The following is a 21,718-nucleotide window of genomic DNA, read 5'->3' as shown; positions in this document are numbered from 1 at the left end:
GTGTGTGTGTGTGTGTGTGTGTATGCATCTGTGTGTGTCTGTGTGTACCCTGTATGTTGGTGTCTTCCTCTTAATTTCGTTGATTGCAACATCCACTCCCATGACACCAAGGACAAGCTGCGTCTGTTTAAAAACATTCCAGTTAATGGTTCCTGATCAACTATAAGAGCATCTACACCTCTGTCACTGATCATGTCATCACACCATCTGTCAGCCTCTCATATTACGATAGCAAAGCCAGAGACTGCACGCACGCACGCACGCACGCACCCACCCACCCACACACACACACACACACACACACACACACACACCCACCCACACACACATACACACATACACACAGGGGCATTAGACTGACTGCTGAAAAGCTGTCCTCACCATCTGTGATTTATTACCATGTGTACATCTGATTAATCGATATCTACACCTTATGCCAGCTGATTAATGTATATCTACACCCTGGAACTGAATCAATTTGTCATACTGACGTAGGATCTTAATTCTAGCCAGTTTGTTACAGCAGGAAAATAATCCTGCAGCAACAGGAAATTTGAATTATTATGTGGAACCTTTTGTAGGGGTTGATACATTTTTTGTAAGAGAAAATCAAGAAGGCAATTACAAACTTCAGAAGCCTTTTTCATCCCCCAAAAACACTCGTTTTACATTTCTTGCATTACCAGGAAAGTTCTCCTGCAACAGGGTGATCAGATTAAGATCTTACATCTGCAGCAGCATCAAATGAATTTAAATGTTATTTGTCACATGTGCCGAATACAACAGGTGTTGCACTTCCTGTGAAATGCTTACTTACAAGTCCTTAACCAACAATGCAGTTCAACAAATAGAGTTAAGAAAATATTTACTAAATAAACTAAAGTAAAACATAAAATAAAAAGTAACACAATAAAAAAACAATTATGTAAATTATCCGGGTGGCCATTTGATTAATTGTCCAGCAGTCTTATGGCTTGGGGGTAGAAGCTGTTAAGGAGCCTTTTGGACCTAGACTTGGCACTCCAGTACTGCCTGCCGTGCGGTAGCAGAGAGAAGAGTCTATGACTTGGGTGACTGGAGTCTGACAATTTTTTGGGCCTTCCTCTGACACCGCCTAGTATATAGGTCCTGGATGGCAAGAACCTTGGCCCCAGTGATGTACTGAGATGTACTCACTACCCTCTGTAGCGCCTTACGGTCGAATGCCGAGCAGTTGCCATACCAGGCGGTGATGCAACCGGTCAGGATGCTCTCGATGGTGCAGACGTGGCAGATGTTTTGTTGCCTACCCTTAGCACCTGGGGGCAGCCCATCAGGAAGTCCAGGATCCAGTTGCAAAGGGAGGTGTTTAGTCCCAGGGTACTTAGCTTAGTGATGATCTTTGTGGGCACTATGGCGCTGCGGTGTAGTCAATGAACAGTATTCTCACATAGGTGTTCCTTTTGTCCAGGTGGGAAATGTCAGTGTGGAGTGCGATTGAGATTGCGTCATCTGTGGATCTGTTGGGGCGGTATGCGAATTGAAGTGGGTCTAGGGTTTCCAGGATGATGGTGTTGATGTGAGCCATGACCAGCCTTTTAAAGCACTTCATGGCTACCGATGTGAGTGCTACAGGGCGGTAGTCATTTAGGCAGGTTCCTTCTTCTTTCTTGGGCACAGGAACTATGGTGGTCTGCTTGAAACATATTGGCATTACCGACTCGGTTAGGGACTGGTTGAAAATGTCAGTGAAGACACTTGCCAGTTGGTCCGCACATGCTCTGAGTACACATCTTGGTAATCCGTCTGGCTCCGCAGCCTTGTGAATGTTGACCTGTTGAAAGGTTTTGCTCACATCGGCTACGAAGAGCGTTATCACACAGTCGTCCGGAACAGCTGGTGCTTTCATGCATGCTTCAGTGTTGCTTGCCTCGAAGCGAGCATAAAAGGCACTTAGCTCGTCTGGTAGGCTCGCGTCACTGGGCAGCTCGCGGTTTCCCATTGTAGTCCGTAATAGTTTGCAAGCCCTGCCACATCCAACAAGCATCAGAGCCATTGTAGTAGGATCCAATCTTAGTCCTGTATTGGCGCTTTACCTGTTTGATGTTTCGTCTGAGGGCATAGAGGGATTTCTTATAAGCGTTCGGGTTAGTGTCCCGCTCCTTGAAGGCAGCTCTAGCCTTTAGCTCGGTACGGATGTTGCCTGTAATCCATGGCTTCTGGTTGGGATATTTTTATTTTTTATTTATTTATTTCACCTTTATTTAACCAGGTAGGCAAGTTGAGAACAAGTTCTCATTTACAATTGCGACCTGGCCAAGATAAAGCAAAGCAGTTCGACACATACAACAACACAGAGTTACACATGGAGTAAAACAAACATACAGTCAATAATACAGTAGAAAAATAAGTCTATATACGATGTGAGCAAATGAGGTGAGATAAGGGAGGTAAAGGCAAAAAAAAGGCCATGGTGGCGAAGTAAATACAATATAGCAAGTAAAACACTGGAATGGTAGATTTGCAGTGGAAGAATGTGCAAAGTAGAAATAGAAATAATGGGGTGCAAAGGAGCAAAATAAATAAATAAATAAATACAGTAGGGGAAGAGGTAGTTGTTTGGGCTAAATTATAGATGGGCTATGTACAGGTGCAGTAATCTGTGAGATGCTCTGACAGCTGGTGCTTAAAGCTAGTGAGGGAGATAAGTGTTTCCAGTTTCAGAGATTTTTGAAGTTCGTACAGTACCAGTCAAAAACTTTAGAACACCTACTCATTTCAGGGTTTCTCTTTATTTTTACTATTTTCTACATTATAGAATAATTGTGAAGACATCAAAACTATGAAATAACACATAGAATCATGCAGTAACAGAAAAAGTGTTAATTAATTAAGGATCGGACCCTTTTTCAATTTTTGCCTACAATGACATACCCAAATCTAACTGCCTGTAGCTCAGGACCTGAAGCAAGGATATGCATATGCTTGATACCATTTAAAAGGAAACACTTTGAAGTTTGTGGAAATGTGAAATGAATGTAGGAGAATATAACACATTAGATCTGGTAAAAGATAATACAAACCAAAAAACATGCGTTTTCCAAAAAAAAAAGTTTAATCATCTTTGAAATGCAAGAGAAAGGCCATAATATAATATTGCAGTTTGGGCACAATTTAACAGTGTGTGTGCAAAGTTTCAGATTGATCCAGTGAAGCATTGCAATACTGGACAATATTTCGTATCAAGTCTGCCCAAAAGTGCCTAATATAGAGAACATACAAAAATGTTATGGTAATACAACATTAAAGTTTACACACTCCCAGGAATGGATAATTAGCTTATACACTAACTTTCACACATCTAGATGGCCTGTGGGACCCTCAGGATTACAAATCAGAGCAAGATTACTGAATGTAAGTACATTATTTACCTTCAGAGGTGAATGTATCAAACCAGTTGCCGTGATAAACGTTTTTTTGTTGTTGTGCACTCTCAAACAAAAGCATGGTATTTTTTCATTGTTATAGCTACTGTAAATTGGACAGTGCAGTTAGATTAACAAGAATTTAAGCTTTCTGCCCATATAAGACATGTCTATGTCCTGGAAAGTTTGCTGTTACTTACAACATCATGCTAATCACATTAGCGCACGTTAGCGCAACCGTCCAACGGTATAGGTACACCGATCCCGGAGAGGTTAAACAAATCAAAATCAAAATATATTTTATATTTGTGAGTCTTCAAAGTAGCTACCCTTTGCCTTGATGACAGCTTTGCACACTCTTGGCATTCTCTCAACCAGCTTCATGAGGTATTCACCTGGAATGCATTTCAATTAACAGGTATGCCTTGTTAAAAGTTAATTTGTGGAATTTCTTTCCTTCTTAATGCTTTTGAGCCAATCAGTTGTGTTGTGATTAGATAGGGTTGGTATACAGAAGATAGCCCTATTTGGTAAAAGACCAAGTCCATAGTATGGCAAGAACAGCTCAAATAAGCAAAGAGAAATGACAGTCCATCATTACTTTAAGACATGAAGGTCAGTCAATTTCAAGAACTTTGAAAGTTTCTTCAACTGCAGTCGCAAAAACCATCAAGCGCTATGATGAAACTGGCTCTCATGAGGACCGCCACAGGAAAGGAAGACCCAGAGTTACCTCTGCTGCAGAGGATAAGTTCATTAGAGTTACCAGTCTCAGAAATTGGCAATTAACTGCACCTCAGACTGCAGCCCAAATAAATTCTTCAGAGTTCAAGTAACAGACACATCTCAACATCAATTGTTCAGAGGAGACTGCGCCTTCATGGTCGAATTGCTGCAAAGAAACCACTACTAAAGGACACCAATAATAAGAAGAGACTTGCTTGGGCCAAGAAACCCGAGCAATGGACATTAGATCAGTGGAAATCTGTGTCCTTTGGTCTGATGAGTCCAAATTTGAGATTTTTGGTTCCAACCGCCGTGTCTTTGTGAGACGCAGAGTAAGTGAACGGAGGATCTCCGCATGTGTGGTTCCCACCGTGAAGTTTGGAGTAGGAGGTGTGATGGTGTGGGGGTGCTTTGCTGGTAACACTGTCTGTGATTTATTTAGAATTCAAGGCACACTTAACCAGCATGACTACCACAGCATTCTGCAGCGATACGCCATCTCATCTGGTTTGCTCTTAGTGGGACTATCATTTGTTTTCAACAGGACAATGACCCAAAACACACCTCCAGGCTGTGTAAGGGCCATTTTATTACGTTTGCAATCACAACAAATTATCTGGGAGGGGTGCGTCACTTGAGTGGGTTGAGTCTCTGATGTGATCTTTCTATCCAGGTTGGCGTCCCCCTCGGATTTGTGCCGTGGGGGAGATCTTCGTGGGCTATACTCGGCCTTGTCTCAGGGTAGTACGTTGGTGTTTGAAGATATCCCTCTAGTGGGGTGGGAGCTGTGCTTTGGCAAAGTGGGTGGGGTTATATACTGCCTGGTTGGCCCTGTATGGGGGTATAGTCGGACGGGGCCACAGTGTCTCCCGACCCCTCCTGTCTCAGCCTCCAGCTGCAATAGTTTATGTGTTGGGGGGCTAGGGTCAGTCTGTTATATCTGGAGTATTTCTCCTGTCTTATCTGGTGTCCTGTGTGAATTTAAGTATGCTCCCTCTAATTCTCTCTCTCTTTCTCTCTCTTTCTCTTTCTCTTCTCTCGGAGGACCTGAGCCATAGGACCATGCCTCAGGACTACCTGGCCTGAAGACTCCTTGCTGTCCCCAATCCACATGGTCGTGCTGCTGCTCCATTTTCAACTGTTCTGCCTGCGGCTATGGAACCCTGACCTGTTCACCGGAAGTACTACCTTGACCTGCTGTCTCTAACTCTGAATGATCGGCTATGAAAAGCCAACTGACAGTTACTCCTGAGGTGCTGACCTGTTGCACCCTCTACAACCACTGTATTATTATAATTTGACCCTGCTGGTCATCTATGAACGTTTGAACATCTTGGCCATGTACTGTTATAATCTGCACCCGACACAGCCAGAGGAGGACTGGCCACCCCTCAGAGCCTGGTTACTCTCTAGGTTTCTTCCTAAGTTCCTGCCTTTCTAGGGAGTTTTTCCTAGCCACCGTGCTTCTACATCTGCATTGCTTGCTGTTTGGGGTTTTAGGCTGGGTTTCTGTACAGCACATTGTGACATTGGCTGATGTAAAAATGGCTTTATAAATACATTTGATTGATTGATTGATATTTGACCAAGGAGAGTGATGGAGTGCTGCATCAGAGGACGTGGCCTTCACAATCACCCGACCTCAACCCAAAGGAGATGGTTTGGGATAAGTTGGAGTGAAGGAAAAGCAGCCAACAAGTGTTCAGCATATGTGCCAACTCCTTCAAGACTGTTGGAAAAGCATTCCTCATGAAGCCGGTTTGTTTAACACGTTTGTTTAACACATTTTTGGTTACTACATTAATCCATATATGTTATTTCCTAGTTTTAATTTCTTCACTATTATTCTACAATGTAGAAAATAGTAAAAATAAAGAGAACCCTTGAATGAGTAGGTGTGTCCAAACTTTTGACTGGTACTGTACGTACAATCACTGTGGGGAGGACGTCGTCGATGCACTTATTGATGAAGCAGGTGACTGGACTGAGGTGGTGTACTCCTCAATGCCATTGGATGAATCCAGGAATATATTCCAGTCTGTGCTTGCAAAAGAGTTCTGTAGCGTAGCATCTGAGTCATCTGACCACTTCCGTATTGAGCGAGTCACTGATACTTCCTGCTTTAGTTTTTGCTTCTAAGCAGGAATCATGAGGATAGAATTATGGTCAGATTTGCCAAATGGAGGGCGAGGGAGAGCTATGTATGCATCTCTGTATGTAGAGTAAAGGTGGTCTAGAGTTTTTTTCCTCTGGTTGCACATGTGACATGCTGGTAGAAACGAGGTAAAACGGATTTAAGTTTGCCTGTATTAAAGTCCCCGACCACTAGGAGCGCCGATTCTGGATTAGTATTTTCTTGTTTGCTTATGGCCTTATACAGCTCGTTGAGTGCGGTTTTAGTGCCAGCATCGGTTTGTGGTGGTAAATAAACGGCTATGAAAATATAGATGAAATCTCTCTTGGTAGATAGTGTGGTCTACAGCTTATCATGAGGTACTTTACCTCAGGCGAGCAAAATACCTCAGAACTTCCTTAATTTAGACATAGCGCAGCAGCTGTTATTGCCAAATAGACACACACCCCCACCCCTCGTCTTACCAGATGTAGCTGTTCTGTCCTGCCGATGCATGGAAAACCCAGCCAACTGTATATTATACGTGTTGTCAATCAGCCACAACTCGGTGAAACACAGATCTAAAAAAAAAATTATGTCCTGTTGGTAGGATAGTCTCGAACGGATATCATCCAGTTTATTCTCCAGTGATTGCAGGTTGGCCAATAGAACGGATGATAAAGGGGGGTTACCCACTCGCCAATGAATTCTCGCAAGGCACCATGGTCTCCGCCCCCTGTATTTACGTATTTTCTTCATGCAACTGACAGGGATTTGGGCCTGGTCTTAGAAAAGCAGTATATCCTTCGTGTCGGACTAATAAAAAAAATAATCTTTGTCCAGTTCGAGGTGAGTAATCGCTCTTCTGATATCCAGAAGCTCTTTTCGGTCATACGAGACGGTAGCAGCAACATTATGTACAAAATAAGTTACAAACAATGTGAAAAAAACACACAAAATAGCCCAGTTGTTAAGAGCCCGTAAAACGGCAGCCATCCCCTCCGGCGCCATTGTCCTAATGTTAGGTGTGATTATCTCAAGAGTCAATATTTTCCATTCGATTTTAATAGTTGATTCAATGGGAGCTAACAAACAGTATGGCTGAAGATGTACATGTACAGTATACTGAAGCCTGATTCACAATACAGGGAGCCAAACCAAACCGAGCTGTACTGGGCTGGCCTGGTGATGCATCCACCATAGTTGCTGGAACCATGCTCGAAAGAAAACATTCAAGCCATCACTACCCAGCTAGCACATTTGGTTCCTTGGAAGTTGTGGGAATGTACGTTTTTGGTTCCCCATTGGTTCTAGGAAAGAAGCCATAAGTTTCCTGACCGGTAAAACAGAACGGAAGTGAAAATTTCACCTGTTCTGGGAACATACGTTTTTAGGTTGCAGGGAGATTCTGAGAACCTTTTACTAAGGTTCCCTGACCGTTTTATAGTTTATTTGGAGGTTTTTGAATAACTTCCTTAAAACTTTCACTGAATGTTTCAATAAGAATTAAAAAAACACTGCTAGCTTAGTTTAACTGTTTTCAACTCCAAGCACAGATAGGACACATGGAAATTCATTATAGGCATTAATCACGCAAACACATGTATTTTTTAATTAGTGAGATTCAAACCTACAATCTTCTGTTCTCTATCCATGAAATTAGTCCACTGCCCCACCACAATGTTTTTTAACAAAGCGTTTTAGCTTATTAAAAAAGACCCCATTTCTAAGGAAACATTTTAATTTTTATTTAACTAACAAATTCTTATTTACAATGACAGCCTAGGAACAGTGGGTTAACTGCCTTCTTCAGGGGTAGAACAACATATTTTTACCTTGTCAGTTCAGGGATTGGATCTAGCAATCTTTTGGTTACTGGCCCAACGCTCACAAGCATTCATTAACAAGCATTCATTAACATCAAGTGAGGCCAATTAGTGTGCGTGGTCAGCACACCGGAACACACTCAACAAGATAGAGGATCGAGAGTGTTTTGTTGACACTGAACACGGAATGTATCTCTTTTTAACATTGAAAGTTGCAAATGTTTTCTAGTGGTTTTTATTAACGTTCTGAGAACATGACTTTAAATAGAACCACGAGGAAACCAGTAGGAAACATGCTGAACTACTGACATTCCCACAGAATAACATTGTTTCTTAACGTTCTCTGAACTAGTTGAGAACATTCCCAATGTCAAACCAGTTGGAGTACGTTCCTAGAACATTAACACAAATGTTACCATGTTTGAACTTTTAGGAAACATTCTGTTAAAGAAATGAAATACCAAGAAAATAATGTTATTTTGTCAAGTTCCTTAAATGTGTTGAGAATGTTCCAGAGCCAAGCAACTATTCTGCACCATTCCCCGAATGTTGTGGGAAGGTTGTATGCTAAATAACCATTGGACAACCATGCTCTCACCAAGCTCTAAGAAAATTATGGTTCTCAAAGCTGCTGGGCCTGTTGCCACCTCAGGGGGTCAGTGTTGCCCTGCAGTCAGTCGGTGCACCAAGATGGGAGGATGCCATTAGACATGACTGATGGCCAACATTAGGGAGTTATAGACACAGAAGGGACTGTTGTGCAGTCAGGATTCCTGTTGTTTTACAATGATGCAAATCAGTTTGCTCTCAAATGGTAAATCTGTATCTAAGTTATGGCTTAGTACCGATGCAATATCTGTTTATGTATTTATTTTTGTGGTCCTCAAAGAGCCACAGAAGACAGAAATACTTTTTCTAATGGCCCTGAGACCATTTGAAAATGAACTGTGCAATAACAAGTCTATTCATTTGTTAATCAGTGTAAACCCTGAGCTTCATGCTCCTGCTGATATTTACCTGAGAGTTTGCATCAGCGGTGAGGTTGAAGACTGGCATGGTCCCAGTTATGACCAGACCCAGACCCTGAACACACAAACATCAACGTCTCAGTATATGGGACTTCAGAAGGTTGTGTTAGCATCTATATAATGTTTTTAAATGTTTTATTATACTTTTTTACCACTTTCATGATATCCAATTGGTAGTTACAGTCTTGTCTCATCGCTGCAACTCCCGAACGGACTCGGCAAAGGTCAGGAGCAGTGCGTCTTCCGAAACAAAACCCAACCAAGGCGTACTGTTTCTTGACACAATGCCCACTTAACCCAGAAGCCAGCCTCACCAATCAGAGGAAACACTGTACACCTGGTGACCGTGTCAACGTGCACTGCACCCGGCCCCCCACAGGAGTCGCTAGTGCGCGATGGGACAAGGACATCCCTGCCGGCCAAACCCTCCCCAACACGGACGACACTGGGCAAATTGTGCGCCAGCCCCAAGGGTCTCCCGGTTGCGAACCCAGAATCTCTAGTGGCACAGTTAGCACAGAGAGGTGATGCAGTGCCTTAGACCACTGCGCCACTCAGGAGGCCCTATATAATGTTTTTTAATCTAAAACATAGCTATGTTATAGGTAGGACTCAAAGTAGAAGTTTGTAAGCAACTCATTCTAAAGTGTTTCGGTTTTTGGCTAGTACCGGGTAAACTGCATTACAAGGGCCTTAGCATTAAAACAGAAATGAATGAAATCAAATGAAATCCAATGTTATTTTATTTCATTAATTTCTGTTTTAATGCTAAGACCATTGTAATGCAGTTTGAGTGGCAGTCTGAGTGGCGCAGTGGTCTAAGGCACTGCATCGCAGTGGTCTAAGGCACTGCATCGCAGTGCTAGCTGCCGAATACAGCAGGCGTAGAATGGAAAGGCTTACTTACAAGCCCTTAACCAACAATGCAGTTTTAAGAAAAAAAAGTAAAACAATAAAATAACAATAAAAAAAGCTATATACAACAATAATAGATAATAAACAGCGATGCATATGCATAGATAATACAGTACATTACAGTAATGTACTGTAACGTGACACTTGTGTTGCTACTCATCAGTGGGATAGTTGTGGCTTACCAGAGCATCCTGGTAGACGTTGGTCCATTGGACCTGCTTGGCCTTGGGCCCAGCCAGCACCATGGGCCGACCCAGCACATCCAGGTACTCCTGAGACAGGGAGGAGAACACATACATCAGAGAAATGACAAACACACACACACACACCATATATTGCTTTATAAACTGGGTGGTTAGAGCCCTGAATTGATTGGTTGACAGCCGTAGTATATCAGACCGTATACCACGGGTATGACAAAACATGTATTTATACTGCTCTAATTACTGTTGGTAACCAGTTTATAATACCAATAAGGCATGTTAGGGGTTTGTGGTAATATACCACGGCTAGGGGTGGTATCCAGGCACTCCTCGTTGCGTCGCGCATAGCAACAGCCCATAGCTGTTGGGGGGGATTCAGAGCATGTCACCCTTCATTCATCGTAAAACTATAAGACCCTTACAAGTCTTCTCACTGTCATATAAACCTGAGGGCCAACAGTAGAAGCAGCCCAGGCCTGAGAAGCAGTAAAGCCTGTGGACAGTCTTTAGACATTTAGGGCCATTATTCATCAATATGAAGCAGCTACTAAAAACACATTAGGAGTGTCAGAGGCACGTGGCACAAGCATGCCAATCTCCCGCTGGCTCTCTGTGTTAACCACAGCAGTGTGAAAACACCTCTCTGTGTTAACCACAGCAGTGTATAAACACCTCTCTGTGTTAACCACAGCAGTGTATAAACACCTCTCTGTGTTAACCACAGTAGTGTATAAACACCTCTCTGTGTTAACCACAGTAGTGTATAAACACCTCTCTGTGTTAACCACAGTAGTGTATAAACACCTCTCTGTGTTAACCACAGCAGTGTATAAACACCTCTCTATGTTAACCACAGCAGTGTATAAACACCTCTCAGTGTTAACCACAGCAGTGTATAGACACCTCTCTGTGTTAACCACAGCAGTGTACAGTAGAAACACCTCTCTGTGTTAACCACAGCAGTGTATAAACACCTCTCTGTGTTAACCACAGTAGTGTACAGTATAAACACATCTCTGTGTTAACCACAGTAGTGTATAAACACAACTCTGTGTTAACCACAGCAGCGTATAAAGACCTCTCTGTGTTAACCACAGTAGTGCACAGTATAAACATCTCTCTGTGTTAACCACAGTAGTGTACAGTATAAACACATCTCTGTGTTAACCACAGTAGTGTATAAAGACCTCTCTGTGTTAACCACAGTAGTGCACAGTATAAACACCTCTCTGTGTTAACCACAGTAGTGTACAGTATAAACACATCTCTGTGTTAACCACAGTAGTGCACAGTATAAACATCTCTCTGTGTTAACCACAGTAGTGTACAGTATAAACACATCTCTGTGTTAACCACAGTAGTGTATAAAGACCTCTCTGTGTTAACCACAGTAGTGCACAGTATAAACACCTCTCTGTGTTAACCACAGTAGTGTACAGTATAAACACATCTCTGTGTTAACCACAGTAGTGTATAAAGACCTCTCTGTGTTAACCACAGTAGTGCACAGTATAAACACCTCTCTGTGTTAACCACAGTAGTGCACAGTATAAACATCTCTCTGTGTTAACCACAGCAGTAGGTTAATTTTATAGATTCAAAACGTCAATGTTTTTGGAATAATTTATTGATCCATGGAATACTGTTATTGGGGATTGGGGGAAATCAGCGACTGTGTGACAGGGATCACATCACCCAAATCTGATAAGGAAACCTTCGGACGTTGGGAGTTTGATCCTAGATGTCAGTGGAATGTCTTAGTTCCTGCTGTTTCTGTTCAAATTGATCATGAGAAAACAACAGGCTTTGGTGACCGCTTCACCAACTCCAATATATCTCAATTGTGGGTGAGGAATTCAGGAAGATTCAATCCTAATCCAACTAAAGATCTAGGTAGTTAAACTGTGCTGATCACGTGTACAAAATAGGGAGTTAAAGCCAATTCATGCTTGATCCGAAAATGTGGTCTAAGGCGCTGTATGGAGGGTGTGACGAAATTGGCCAAATCGAGCCCTGTACCGGATTGCGGTGCGCCTCCCAAATGCAGAGGCTCCGTATAGCTCCACATTGACATGATTGGTTGATGGTAGGTGAGGGAGGGAGGTCCTGTATAAACACAAACTCACTTCCTTGACAACTTCCTTCTCAACAGCTCTGCGCTGCTCCACGAAGTGCAAGAAGTATGAATTCCCTGAATTCTGCTGAGACTGTATCACTGTAAATGCTGCACGGCCAATGCAGACGTCAGATTGACCGTGCAGCGCCTTTTAGTATGCAAAAGAGGTATTATTCACATCGTCAGTAAATAATGCCCCTTTTACATAATGGTATATTCGATTATAGCACAACTCAGACCCTAACCATAACAGTCTTCGTATCCATCTTATACTCAAGGAGGGTCGCGCAGTGTGAACACACAGAGAACAGTGCTGTTTTAGTGTTGTGCCTTTGACCGTTTGTTATTCATGGCCTGAACACTGAGGTGCTGACAGGCGTAACCTATTCTATTATCATCTCACTAAAACTCTCGTTTAACGCTCTCGCCACAGGGAGATATTTCATCAGGATGATGACAGGCAGACCTTTTCACAGGATATAGGGGAAATGTTACACCTGACTAGAACAATTTAGCAAACATAAAAGTCAGCCAGCAAAAAGGCTGAGGAGGTCCAAGGGAAACAGAGCCACAGGTAGGTAGAGGCCAGGGTCCAAGCTAACCGTTCTATGGGTTAATGCGTTGCTATAACCAGGGACTACTTTACATGCCTGGCCCAGGTCAACCAACTAGCATCCTGTCTGTTTGTCCAACTACACTGTGCAATACAGGCTGTATCAGCTGTGTGTCACTAAGTACACTGTGCAATACAGGCTGTATCAGCTATGTGTCACTAAGTACACTGTAAAACACAGGCTGCATCAGCTATGTGTTACTAAGTACACTGTGCAATACAGGCTGCATCCGCTATGTGTCACTAAGTACACTGTGCAATGCAGGCTGTATCAGCTATGTGTCACTAAGTACACTGTGCAATACAGGCTGTATCAGCTATGTGTCACTAAGTACACTGTGCAATGCAGGCTGTATCAGCTATGTGTCACTAAGTACACTGTGCAATACAGGCTGTATCAGCTATGTGTCACTAAGTACACTGTGCAATGCAGGCTGCATCAGCTATGTGTTACTAAGTACACTGTGCAATGCAGGCTGCATCAGCTATGTGTTACTAAGTACACTGTGCAATACAGGCTGCATCAGCTATGTGTTACTAAGTACACTGTGCAATACAGGCTGCATCAGCTATGTGTCACTAAGTACACTGTGCAATACAGGCTGCATCAGCTATGTGTCACTAAGTACACTGTGCAATGCAGGCTGCATCAGCTATGTGTCACTAAGTACACTGTGCAATGCAGGCTGCATCAGCTATGTGTTACTAAGTACACTGTGCAATGCAGGCTGCATCAGCTATGTGTCACTAAGTACACTGTGCAATGCAGGCTGCATCAGCTATGTGTCACTAAGTACACTGTGCAATGCAGGCTGCATCAGCTATGTGTTACTAAGTACACTGTGCAATACAGGCTGCATCAGCTATGTGTCACTAAGTACACTGTGCAATACAGGCTGTATCAGCTATGTGTCACTAAGTACACTGTGCAATGCAGGCTGTATCAGCTATGTGTTACTAAGTACACTGTGCAATGCAGGCTGCATCAGCTATGTGTTACTAAGTACACTGTGCAATACAGGCTGCATCAGCTATGTGTCACTAAGTACACTGTGCAATGCAGGCTGCATCAGCTATGTGTTACTAAGTACACTGTGCAATACAGGCTGCATCAGCTATGTGTTACTAAGTACACTGTGCAATGCAGGCTGCATCAGCTATGTGTTACTAAGTACACTGTGCAATGCAGGCTGCATCAGCTATGTGTTACTAAGTACACTGTGCAATGCAGGCTGCATCAGCTATGTGTCACTAAGTACACTGTGCAATGCAGGCTGCATCAGCTATGTGTTACTAAGTACACTGTGTAATGCAGGCTGCATCAGCTATGTGTCACTAAGTACACTGTGCAATGCAGGCTGCATCAGCTATGTGTTACTAAGTACACTGTGCAATGCAGGCTGCATCAGCTATGTGTTACTAAGTACACTGTGCAATGCAGGCTGCATCAGCTATGTGTTACTAAGTACACTGTGCAATGCAGGCTGCATCAGCTATGTGTTACTAAGTACACTGTGCAATGCAGGCTGCATCAGCTATGTGTCACTAAGTACACTGTGCAATGCAGGCTGCATCAGCTATGTGTTACTAAGTACACTGTGCAATGCAGGCTGTATCAGCTATGTGTCACTAAGTACACTGTACAATGCAGGCTGCATCAGCTATGTGTTACTAAGTACACTGTGCAATACAGGCTGCATCAGCTATGTGTCACTAAGTACACTGTGCATCAGCTATGTGTGTGTGTGTGTGAGTAGTGTAATGGAGGGACTAGAGGAGGGGTGGATTAGGCAACACAGCAGATCTGAAAGCCTCTGTCTCACTGAGACCTGCTAGAAGACAGAAGTGAGCTCTATCTCTACCTGTGACTTCCTCTCTATTCTTCTATAAGACAGAAGTGAGCTCTATCTCTCCCTGTGACTTCCTCTCTATTCTTCTAGAAGACAGAAGTGAGCTCTATCTCTCCCTGTGACTTCCTCTCTATTCTTCTATAAGACAGAAGTGAGCTCTATCTCTCCCTGTGACTTCCTCTCTATTCTTCTATAAGACAGAAGTGAGCTATATCTCTCTCTGTGACTTCCTCTCTATTCCTCCAGAAGACAGAAGTGAGCTCTATCTCTCCCTGTGACTTCCTCTCTATTCTTCTAGAAGACAGAAGTGAGCTCTATCTCTCCCTGTGACTTCCTCTCTATTCCTCTAGAAGACAGAAGTGAGCTCTATCTCTCCCTGTGACTTCCTCTCTATTCTTCTAGAAGACAGAAGTGAGCTCTATCTCTCCCTGTGACTTCCTCTCTATTCCTCTAGAAGACAGAAGTGAGCTCTATCTCTCCCTGTGACTTCCTCTCTATTCCTCTAGAAGACAGAAGTGAGCGCTATCTCTCCCTGTGACTTCCTCTCTATTCTTCTAAAAGACAGAAGTGAGCTCTATCTCTCCCTGTGACTTCCTCTCTATTCCTCTAGAAGACAGAAGTGAGCTCTATCTCTCCCTGTGACTTCCTCTCTATTCCTCTAGAAGACAGAAGTGAGCTCTATCTCTCCCTGTGACTTTCTCTCTATTCCTCTAGAAGACAGAAGTGAGCTCTATCTCTCCCTGTGACTTCCTCTCTATTCCTCTAGAAGACAGAAGTGAGCTCTATCTCTCCCTGTGACTTCCTCTCTATTCTTCTAGAAGACAGAAGTGAGCTCTATCTCTCCCTGTGACTTCCTCTCTATTCCTCTAGAAGACAGAAGTGAGCTCTATCTCTCCCTGTGACTTCCTCTCTATTCTTCTAGAAGACAGAAGTGAGCTCTATCTCTCCCTGTGACTTCCTCTCTATTCCTCTAGAAGACAGAAGTGAGCTCTATCTCTCCCTGTGACTTCCTCTCTATTCCTCTAGAAGACAGAAGTGAGCGCTATCTCTCCCTGTGACTTCCTCTCTATTCTTCTAAAAGACAGAAGTGAGCTCTATCTCTCCCTGTGACTTCCTCTCTATTCCTCTAGAAGACAGAAGTGAGCTCTATCTCTCCCTGTGACTTCCTCTCTATTCTTCTAGAAGACAGAAGTGAGCTCTATCTCTCCCTGTGACTTCCTCTCTATTCCTCTAGAAGACAGAAGTGAGCTCTATCTCTCCCTGTGACTTCCTCTCTATTCCTCTAGAAGACAGAAGTGAGCGCTATCTCTCCCTGTGACTTCCTCTCTATTCTTCTAAAAGACAGAAGTGAGCTCTATCTCTCCCTGTGACTTCCTCTCTATTCCTCTAGAAGACAGAAGTGAGCTCTATCTCTCCCTGTGACTTCCTCTCTATTCCTCTAGAAGACAGAAGTGAGCTCTATCTCTCCCTGTGACTTTCTCTCTATTCCTCTAGAAGACAGAAGTGAGCTCTATCTCTCCCTGTGACTTCCTCTCTATTCCTCTAGAAGACAGAAGTGAGCTCTATCTCTCCCTGTGACTTCCTCTCTATTCTTCTAGAAGACAGAAGTGAGCTCTATCTCTCCCTGTGACTTCCTCTCTATTCCTCTAGAAGACAGAAGTGAGCTCTATCTCTCCCTGTGACTTCCTCTCTATTCTTCTAAAAGACAGAAGTGAGCTCTATCTCTCCCTGTGACTTCCTCTCTATTCCTCTAGAAGACAGAAGTGAGCTCTATCTCTCCCTGTGACTTCCTCTCTATTCCTCTAGAAGACAGAAGTGAGCTCTATCTCTCCCTGTGACTTCCTCTCTATTCCTCTAGAAGACAGAAGTGAGCTCTATCTCTCCCTGTGACTTCCTCTCTATTCTTCTAAAAGACAGAAGTGAGCTCTATCTCTCCCTGTGACTTCCTCTCTATTGCTCTAGAAGACAGAAGTGAGCTCTATCTCTCCCTGTGACTTCCTCTCTATTCCTCTAGAAGACAGAAGTGAGCTCTATCTCTCCCTGTGACTTCCTCTCTATTCCTCTAGAAGACAGAAGTGAGCTCTATCTCTCCCTGTGACTTCCTCTCTATTGCTCTTTCCAAGCCTCCTTGTGTAATTTTGTAATTGGAATATTTAAAGGCATTATCTACAATGTGCATAATTATCTTTAAAGAGAGTAATGAACTCAACATGACCTAGAAAACACATCCTGAAGTTACATTAAGGATTCACACATACACACACTGAAGGAAGGATATAGCACCTGCGTGTTAATTCTGATGGCTCCAATGGATGGAATCTCGTAGTAGAATCCTGAAGATCAAAGTGAGAGAATCTGTTCAGTGGATACACAGTGATAATAACCAACAACATGTAACTGTTCTATTGTAGTGTGTATTGTAAAGGTAATATTGCTATGCATAAGTGAAATAACACAACTGCCCAGCGAAGTCTCATCATCTTTTGCTATTAGAGCAAATGTAGTGCTATGATTTTAAAATGTCTCCTCAGCAGAATGCTAATTGTTCTCTATGGGGAAATTGCATTTAGTACCCATTATGTAATTTGCTGCAGATAGGTGTGTTTGTGTGTGTGCATGTGGTGTGTGGTTGTGTGGTTGTGTGTGTGTTTGTGTGTGTGTGTTTGTGTGTGTGTGTGTGTGTGTGTGTGTGTGTGTGTGTGTGTGTGTGTGTGTGTGTGTGTGTGTGTGTGTGTGTGTGCGTGTGTGTGTGTGTGCGTGCGTGCGTGCGTGCGTGCGTGCGTGCGTGCGTGCGTGCGTGCGTGCGTGCGTGCGTGCGTGCGTGCGTGCGTGCGTGCGTGCGTGTGTGTGTGTGTGTCTGTGCACGCGTACGCATGTACACATGTGTGTGTGTACTGTGTGATTGATTTCCATTAAGGTGCTATGGGGAAACAATTGGCCATTGACCTCCAGTCTCATCATCATTTTACTGCAGGATGTCAATGTAATGTGTGTTAGGGCTCATTGAGGATGCTGCTGCTGTACCCCAGGCAGAACAGAACAGGACTGCTGATTAGGGATTGAGCAGAGGAGAGACACACTCACTCTGGGTCAATAACTGCTGCCGCTCCCCAAGTTATTAAAGCACAGAGTGTTTATACAAAGAGCCGCGAAATGGAGACAGCATCCCCAGAATGTTAAGAGACAAGAAAGCGCACACACACACACACACACACACACACACACACACACACACACACACACACACACACACACACACACACACACACACACACACACACACACACACACACACACACACACACACACACACACACACACACACACACACACACACACACACACACACACACACACCAACAATTCCTATGACTGTTCAGAACAGCAGCTCCTTCCTTTGCTTAGTGTTTTTGGCTGCCTGCCAGAGACTGTGACACCTCCAGTTGTAGGGCAGAACATGACAATAGGAACGAGGAGAGAAACCAACATAGAAACTAGAGAGCATGGACCAGAGGTCTACACCCAGGTCTTCAGCCACCGGAGAGAGGAGAAAAGTTCAGCTCATAGTGACACAGAGCGGGGGTAGGTTCCACTTAAGAAGAGATTGCAGCACAAGCCAAGTGAGACAACAGTAAGGCTAGTCAAGAGGAAGCTGGGTATGTAATGTGTTTGTGAGGCGGATTCTTGTGTGTGTGTAAGTGTGTGTTCTGGGTGAGAATGTTCGGCTCGACATGTGTCTCTGTTTGCGTGTGATACCGAAGAAGAGCAATAAGTAAAGTGTTGTACGACTACATGTCAAATGACAGCTCCACAGAGGAGAATACCTCAAAAAGCATTGTCATAGGTTGGCATTGGCTTTGGTGCCATGCTAATGATTAGAGTGAGTGGCATGTTGGCACAGAGGAGTAATCCTGGACTTCCCCCATGCAGCCTGCCTGCATGAGAGGTGGTAGCCATGGTTATCACCACACAGCCAGGCTCCACCCGATAATGAATTACAACTTGTGGGGAGGGAGGCACTTCTGAAGCACTATGAAGGCAACACTGGAAATTAACTAATTAGCCTTCTTTAGGAGGGATGCTTCTTGTGATGGGAAGAAGAGAGAGCTAAGCGTATTAGAGAAACATTTAGACAGTGAGAAATCAAACAACATAGAGAGCGAGAGAGAGAGAGAGAGAGAGAGAGAGAGAGAGAGAGAGAGAGAGAGAGAGAGAGAGAGAGAGAGAGAAACGTTGTAAAAAAGAGTGAAACAGAGAGAACATAAAAGTGGAATTGTACATTGGTTATGGTTCAGAGTGGGCATGAGGTCTTGAGGTCATGAGGACTAATGGAGGAAAGGAGGATAGCTTAGTCATCTAGGTTGTGGACAGCTGGGCAGTTTGATTGGAGTTTGGTTATATGATGACATAATAATATCCCATATTTTCTGGTTTCTGTTTGCTAGACATGGGGAGTGTTGATAGGCCGCAGAAGGAGCTTCTGTTCTCCTCTATCTATGAGCGTAGATGTAAAGTCTCTCCATGTCACTACACTTTACAGGCACACCCTCTCTACTCACCTTTGTTGGCACAAGCTATCCACTGCAAGGGGGTGACATCATAGTTGTGCTGCCCGACTGAAAAGGTAAATACTCGAATCTGGAAGGTGAGGAGGTAGTGGGCAGAGAGAGAAAAACTAAGATCAGTAGAATCAACATTCTTCTCGCACAGTGAGAAAGCAAAATGGCAGCAGCATTTCAAACCATGTGAGCGAGGATGAAGAGAAAAAAACAGAAGGAGAGGGAGAAAGAGAGACAGGGAGAGAGAAAGAGAGTGAGTGAGTGCATGTGTTGGCTGTAATTTCATGGGTTCTGATAATAAAGTGGCTAATTAGTCAGCAGGTCAGAGCTGTTAACACCAGCAGCAAGACAAGAAAAAAGACAGAGAGATGACAGGGAGGGAGATAGAGAGGGAGAGAGAGATGACAAGGAGAGAGAGAGATGATAGGGAGGAAGAGAGAGAGAGAGAAAGAGAGAGAAGGGAGAAGGGAGAGTACAGACTGGTTCATCAACTCATAAACATGAATGGGCTGATTCATTGGGAGACTAGGATTGATGAATAGATAATTGGTTTTAGGGGACAGACTCACTGTTTTGTTGGGCCAGTTGTACTTCTCAAAGATGTCCTGTGCACGATCCTCTCCTCCATCTGTAAACATCATTATCATCTTATTGCAGCCCGCCCTCGGGGCGCCGGTATCCTGTGGAACAGAGAGAGAGACGGAGAGGTTGAAAGAAAGGGAGAGGGAGAGGAAGAGGGAGAGGGAGAGATACAGAGACAAATACAAAGAGAGAGTGATTAGTGAGAGAGAGAGAGAGAGAGAGAGAGGGAGAGAGAGAGAGAAGGAGAGAGAGAGTGAAGGAGAGAGAGAGTGAAGGAGAGAGAGATTGGGAAGGAGAGGGAGAGAGAAAGAGATACAGAGATACAGAGAGAGATACAGATAGAGAGTGATTAGTGAGAGCGGGGGGAAACAGTCAGGAAAAGGAAGAGGACACAAACTATATAGACATTATAAAGTATAGGCTCTCCATCCAGGTAATCACAAAAACATGGTGTCTTGGGTCATCACAAGAGAAAAGAATGCTTGAGCAAAGTCTGGCTTCCAGTTCGCCTTCGAACAGCTGTAGAGTCTATGTTCTAATATGTTAGCTAATGTATAACCTGCATGTGCAGTGCACAATACATCCACATATATGGGATTGAAGTGTACATATCTCTGTCTGTGTAGGGTAATTTATCCTGTGCCGTTGGTTAAATGTGTTCTGTGGCCAGGCATTGGTTAAATGTGTTCCGTGGCCAGGCGTTGGTTAAATGTGTTCCGTGGCCAGGCGTTGGTTAAATGTGTTCCGCGGCCAGGCGTTGGTTAAATGTCTTCCGTGGCCAGGCGTTGGTTAAATGTGTTCCGTTGCCAGGCGTTGGTTAAATGTGTTCTGTGGCCAGGCATTGGTTAAATGTGTTCCGTGGCCAGGCGTTGGTTAAATTTGTTCCGTGGCCAGGCATTGGTTAAATGTGTTCTGTGGCCAGGCATTGGTTAAATGTGTTCTGTGGCCAGGCATTAGTTAAATGTGTTCCGTGGCCAGGTGTTAGTTAAATGTGTTCCGTGGCCAGCTGTTGGTTAAATGTGTTCCTGGGCCAGCTGTTGGTTAAATGTGTTCCTGGGCCAGTTGTTGGTTAAATGTGTTCCGTGGCCAGGTGTTAGTTAAATGTGTTCCGTGGCCAGGTGTTGGTTAAATGTGTTTCGTGGCCAGGCGTTGGTTAAATGTGTTTCGTGGCCAGGCGTTAGTGAAATGTGTTCCGTGGCCAGGCGTTGGTTAAATGTGTTCCGTGGCCAGGCATTGGTTAAATGTGTTCCGTGGCCAGGTGTTGGTTAAATGTGTTCTTTGGCCAGGCGTTAGTTAAATGTATTCTGTGGCCAGGTGTTGGTTAAATGTGTTCCGTGGCCAGGTGTTGGTTAACATACTCTTGTGATATGCATTGAGTTCTAGGCGTAGCCCCCCCCTATCCCTCCTCCCTTTCTCCCTTCCTCTCCTACCCCAATTTGCCTGCCTGACAGCTGCCCTTTCTCCCTTCCTCTCCTACCCCAATCTGCCTGCTTGACAGCTGCCCTTTCTCCCTTCCTCTCCTACCCCAATCTGCCTGCTTGACAGCTGCCCTTTCTCCCTTCCTCTCCAACCCCAATCTGCCTGCCTGACAGCTGCCCTTTCTCCCTTCCTCTCCTACCCCAATCTGTCTGCTTGACAGCTGCCCTTTCTCCCTTCCTCTCCTACCCCAATTTGCCTGCCTGACAGCTGCCCTTTCTCCCTTCCTATCCTACCCCAATCTGCCTGCTTGACAGCTGCCCTTTCTCCCTTCCTCTCCTACCCCAATCTGTCTGCTTGACAGCTG

At 44.1% G+C, this 21,718-nt stretch overlaps 1 protein-coding gene across 1 annotated transcript in view; it reads right to left on the bottom strand.

Moving 5' to 3' along the window:
• The window catches only part of LOC120020369 (voltage-dependent calcium channel subunit alpha-2/delta-2-like), a 298,389-nt gene that overhangs the window by 23,242 nt on the left and 253,429 nt on the right, over window positions 1-21,718 (bottom strand). The window contains exons 12-17 of the mRNA XM_038963972.1: window positions 19,923-20,033; window positions 19,354-19,432; window positions 17,078-17,127; window positions 10,195-10,284; window positions 9,087-9,152; window positions 49-123 (exon numbers count right to left, since the gene is read on the bottom strand). Of these exons, the coding sequence (XP_038819900.1) occupies window positions 49-123; window positions 9,087-9,152; window positions 10,195-10,284; window positions 17,078-17,127; window positions 19,354-19,432; window positions 19,923-20,033 (471 nt within the window). The remainder of the gene's footprint in view (window positions 1-48; window positions 124-9,086; window positions 9,153-10,194; window positions 10,285-17,077; window positions 17,128-19,353; window positions 19,433-19,922; window positions 20,034-21,718) is intronic.

The sequence above is a fragment of the Salvelinus namaycush genome, chromosome 2 (genome assembly GCF_016432855.1).
Source record: "Salvelinus namaycush isolate Seneca chromosome 2, SaNama_1.0, whole genome shotgun sequence".
In the NCBI taxonomy this organism is placed as follows: domain Eukaryota; kingdom Metazoa; phylum Chordata; class Actinopteri; order Salmoniformes; family Salmonidae; genus Salvelinus; species Salvelinus namaycush.
Note: the sequence above shows the minus strand (reverse complement) of the source record. Positions and strands in the feature narration are given on the sequence as shown.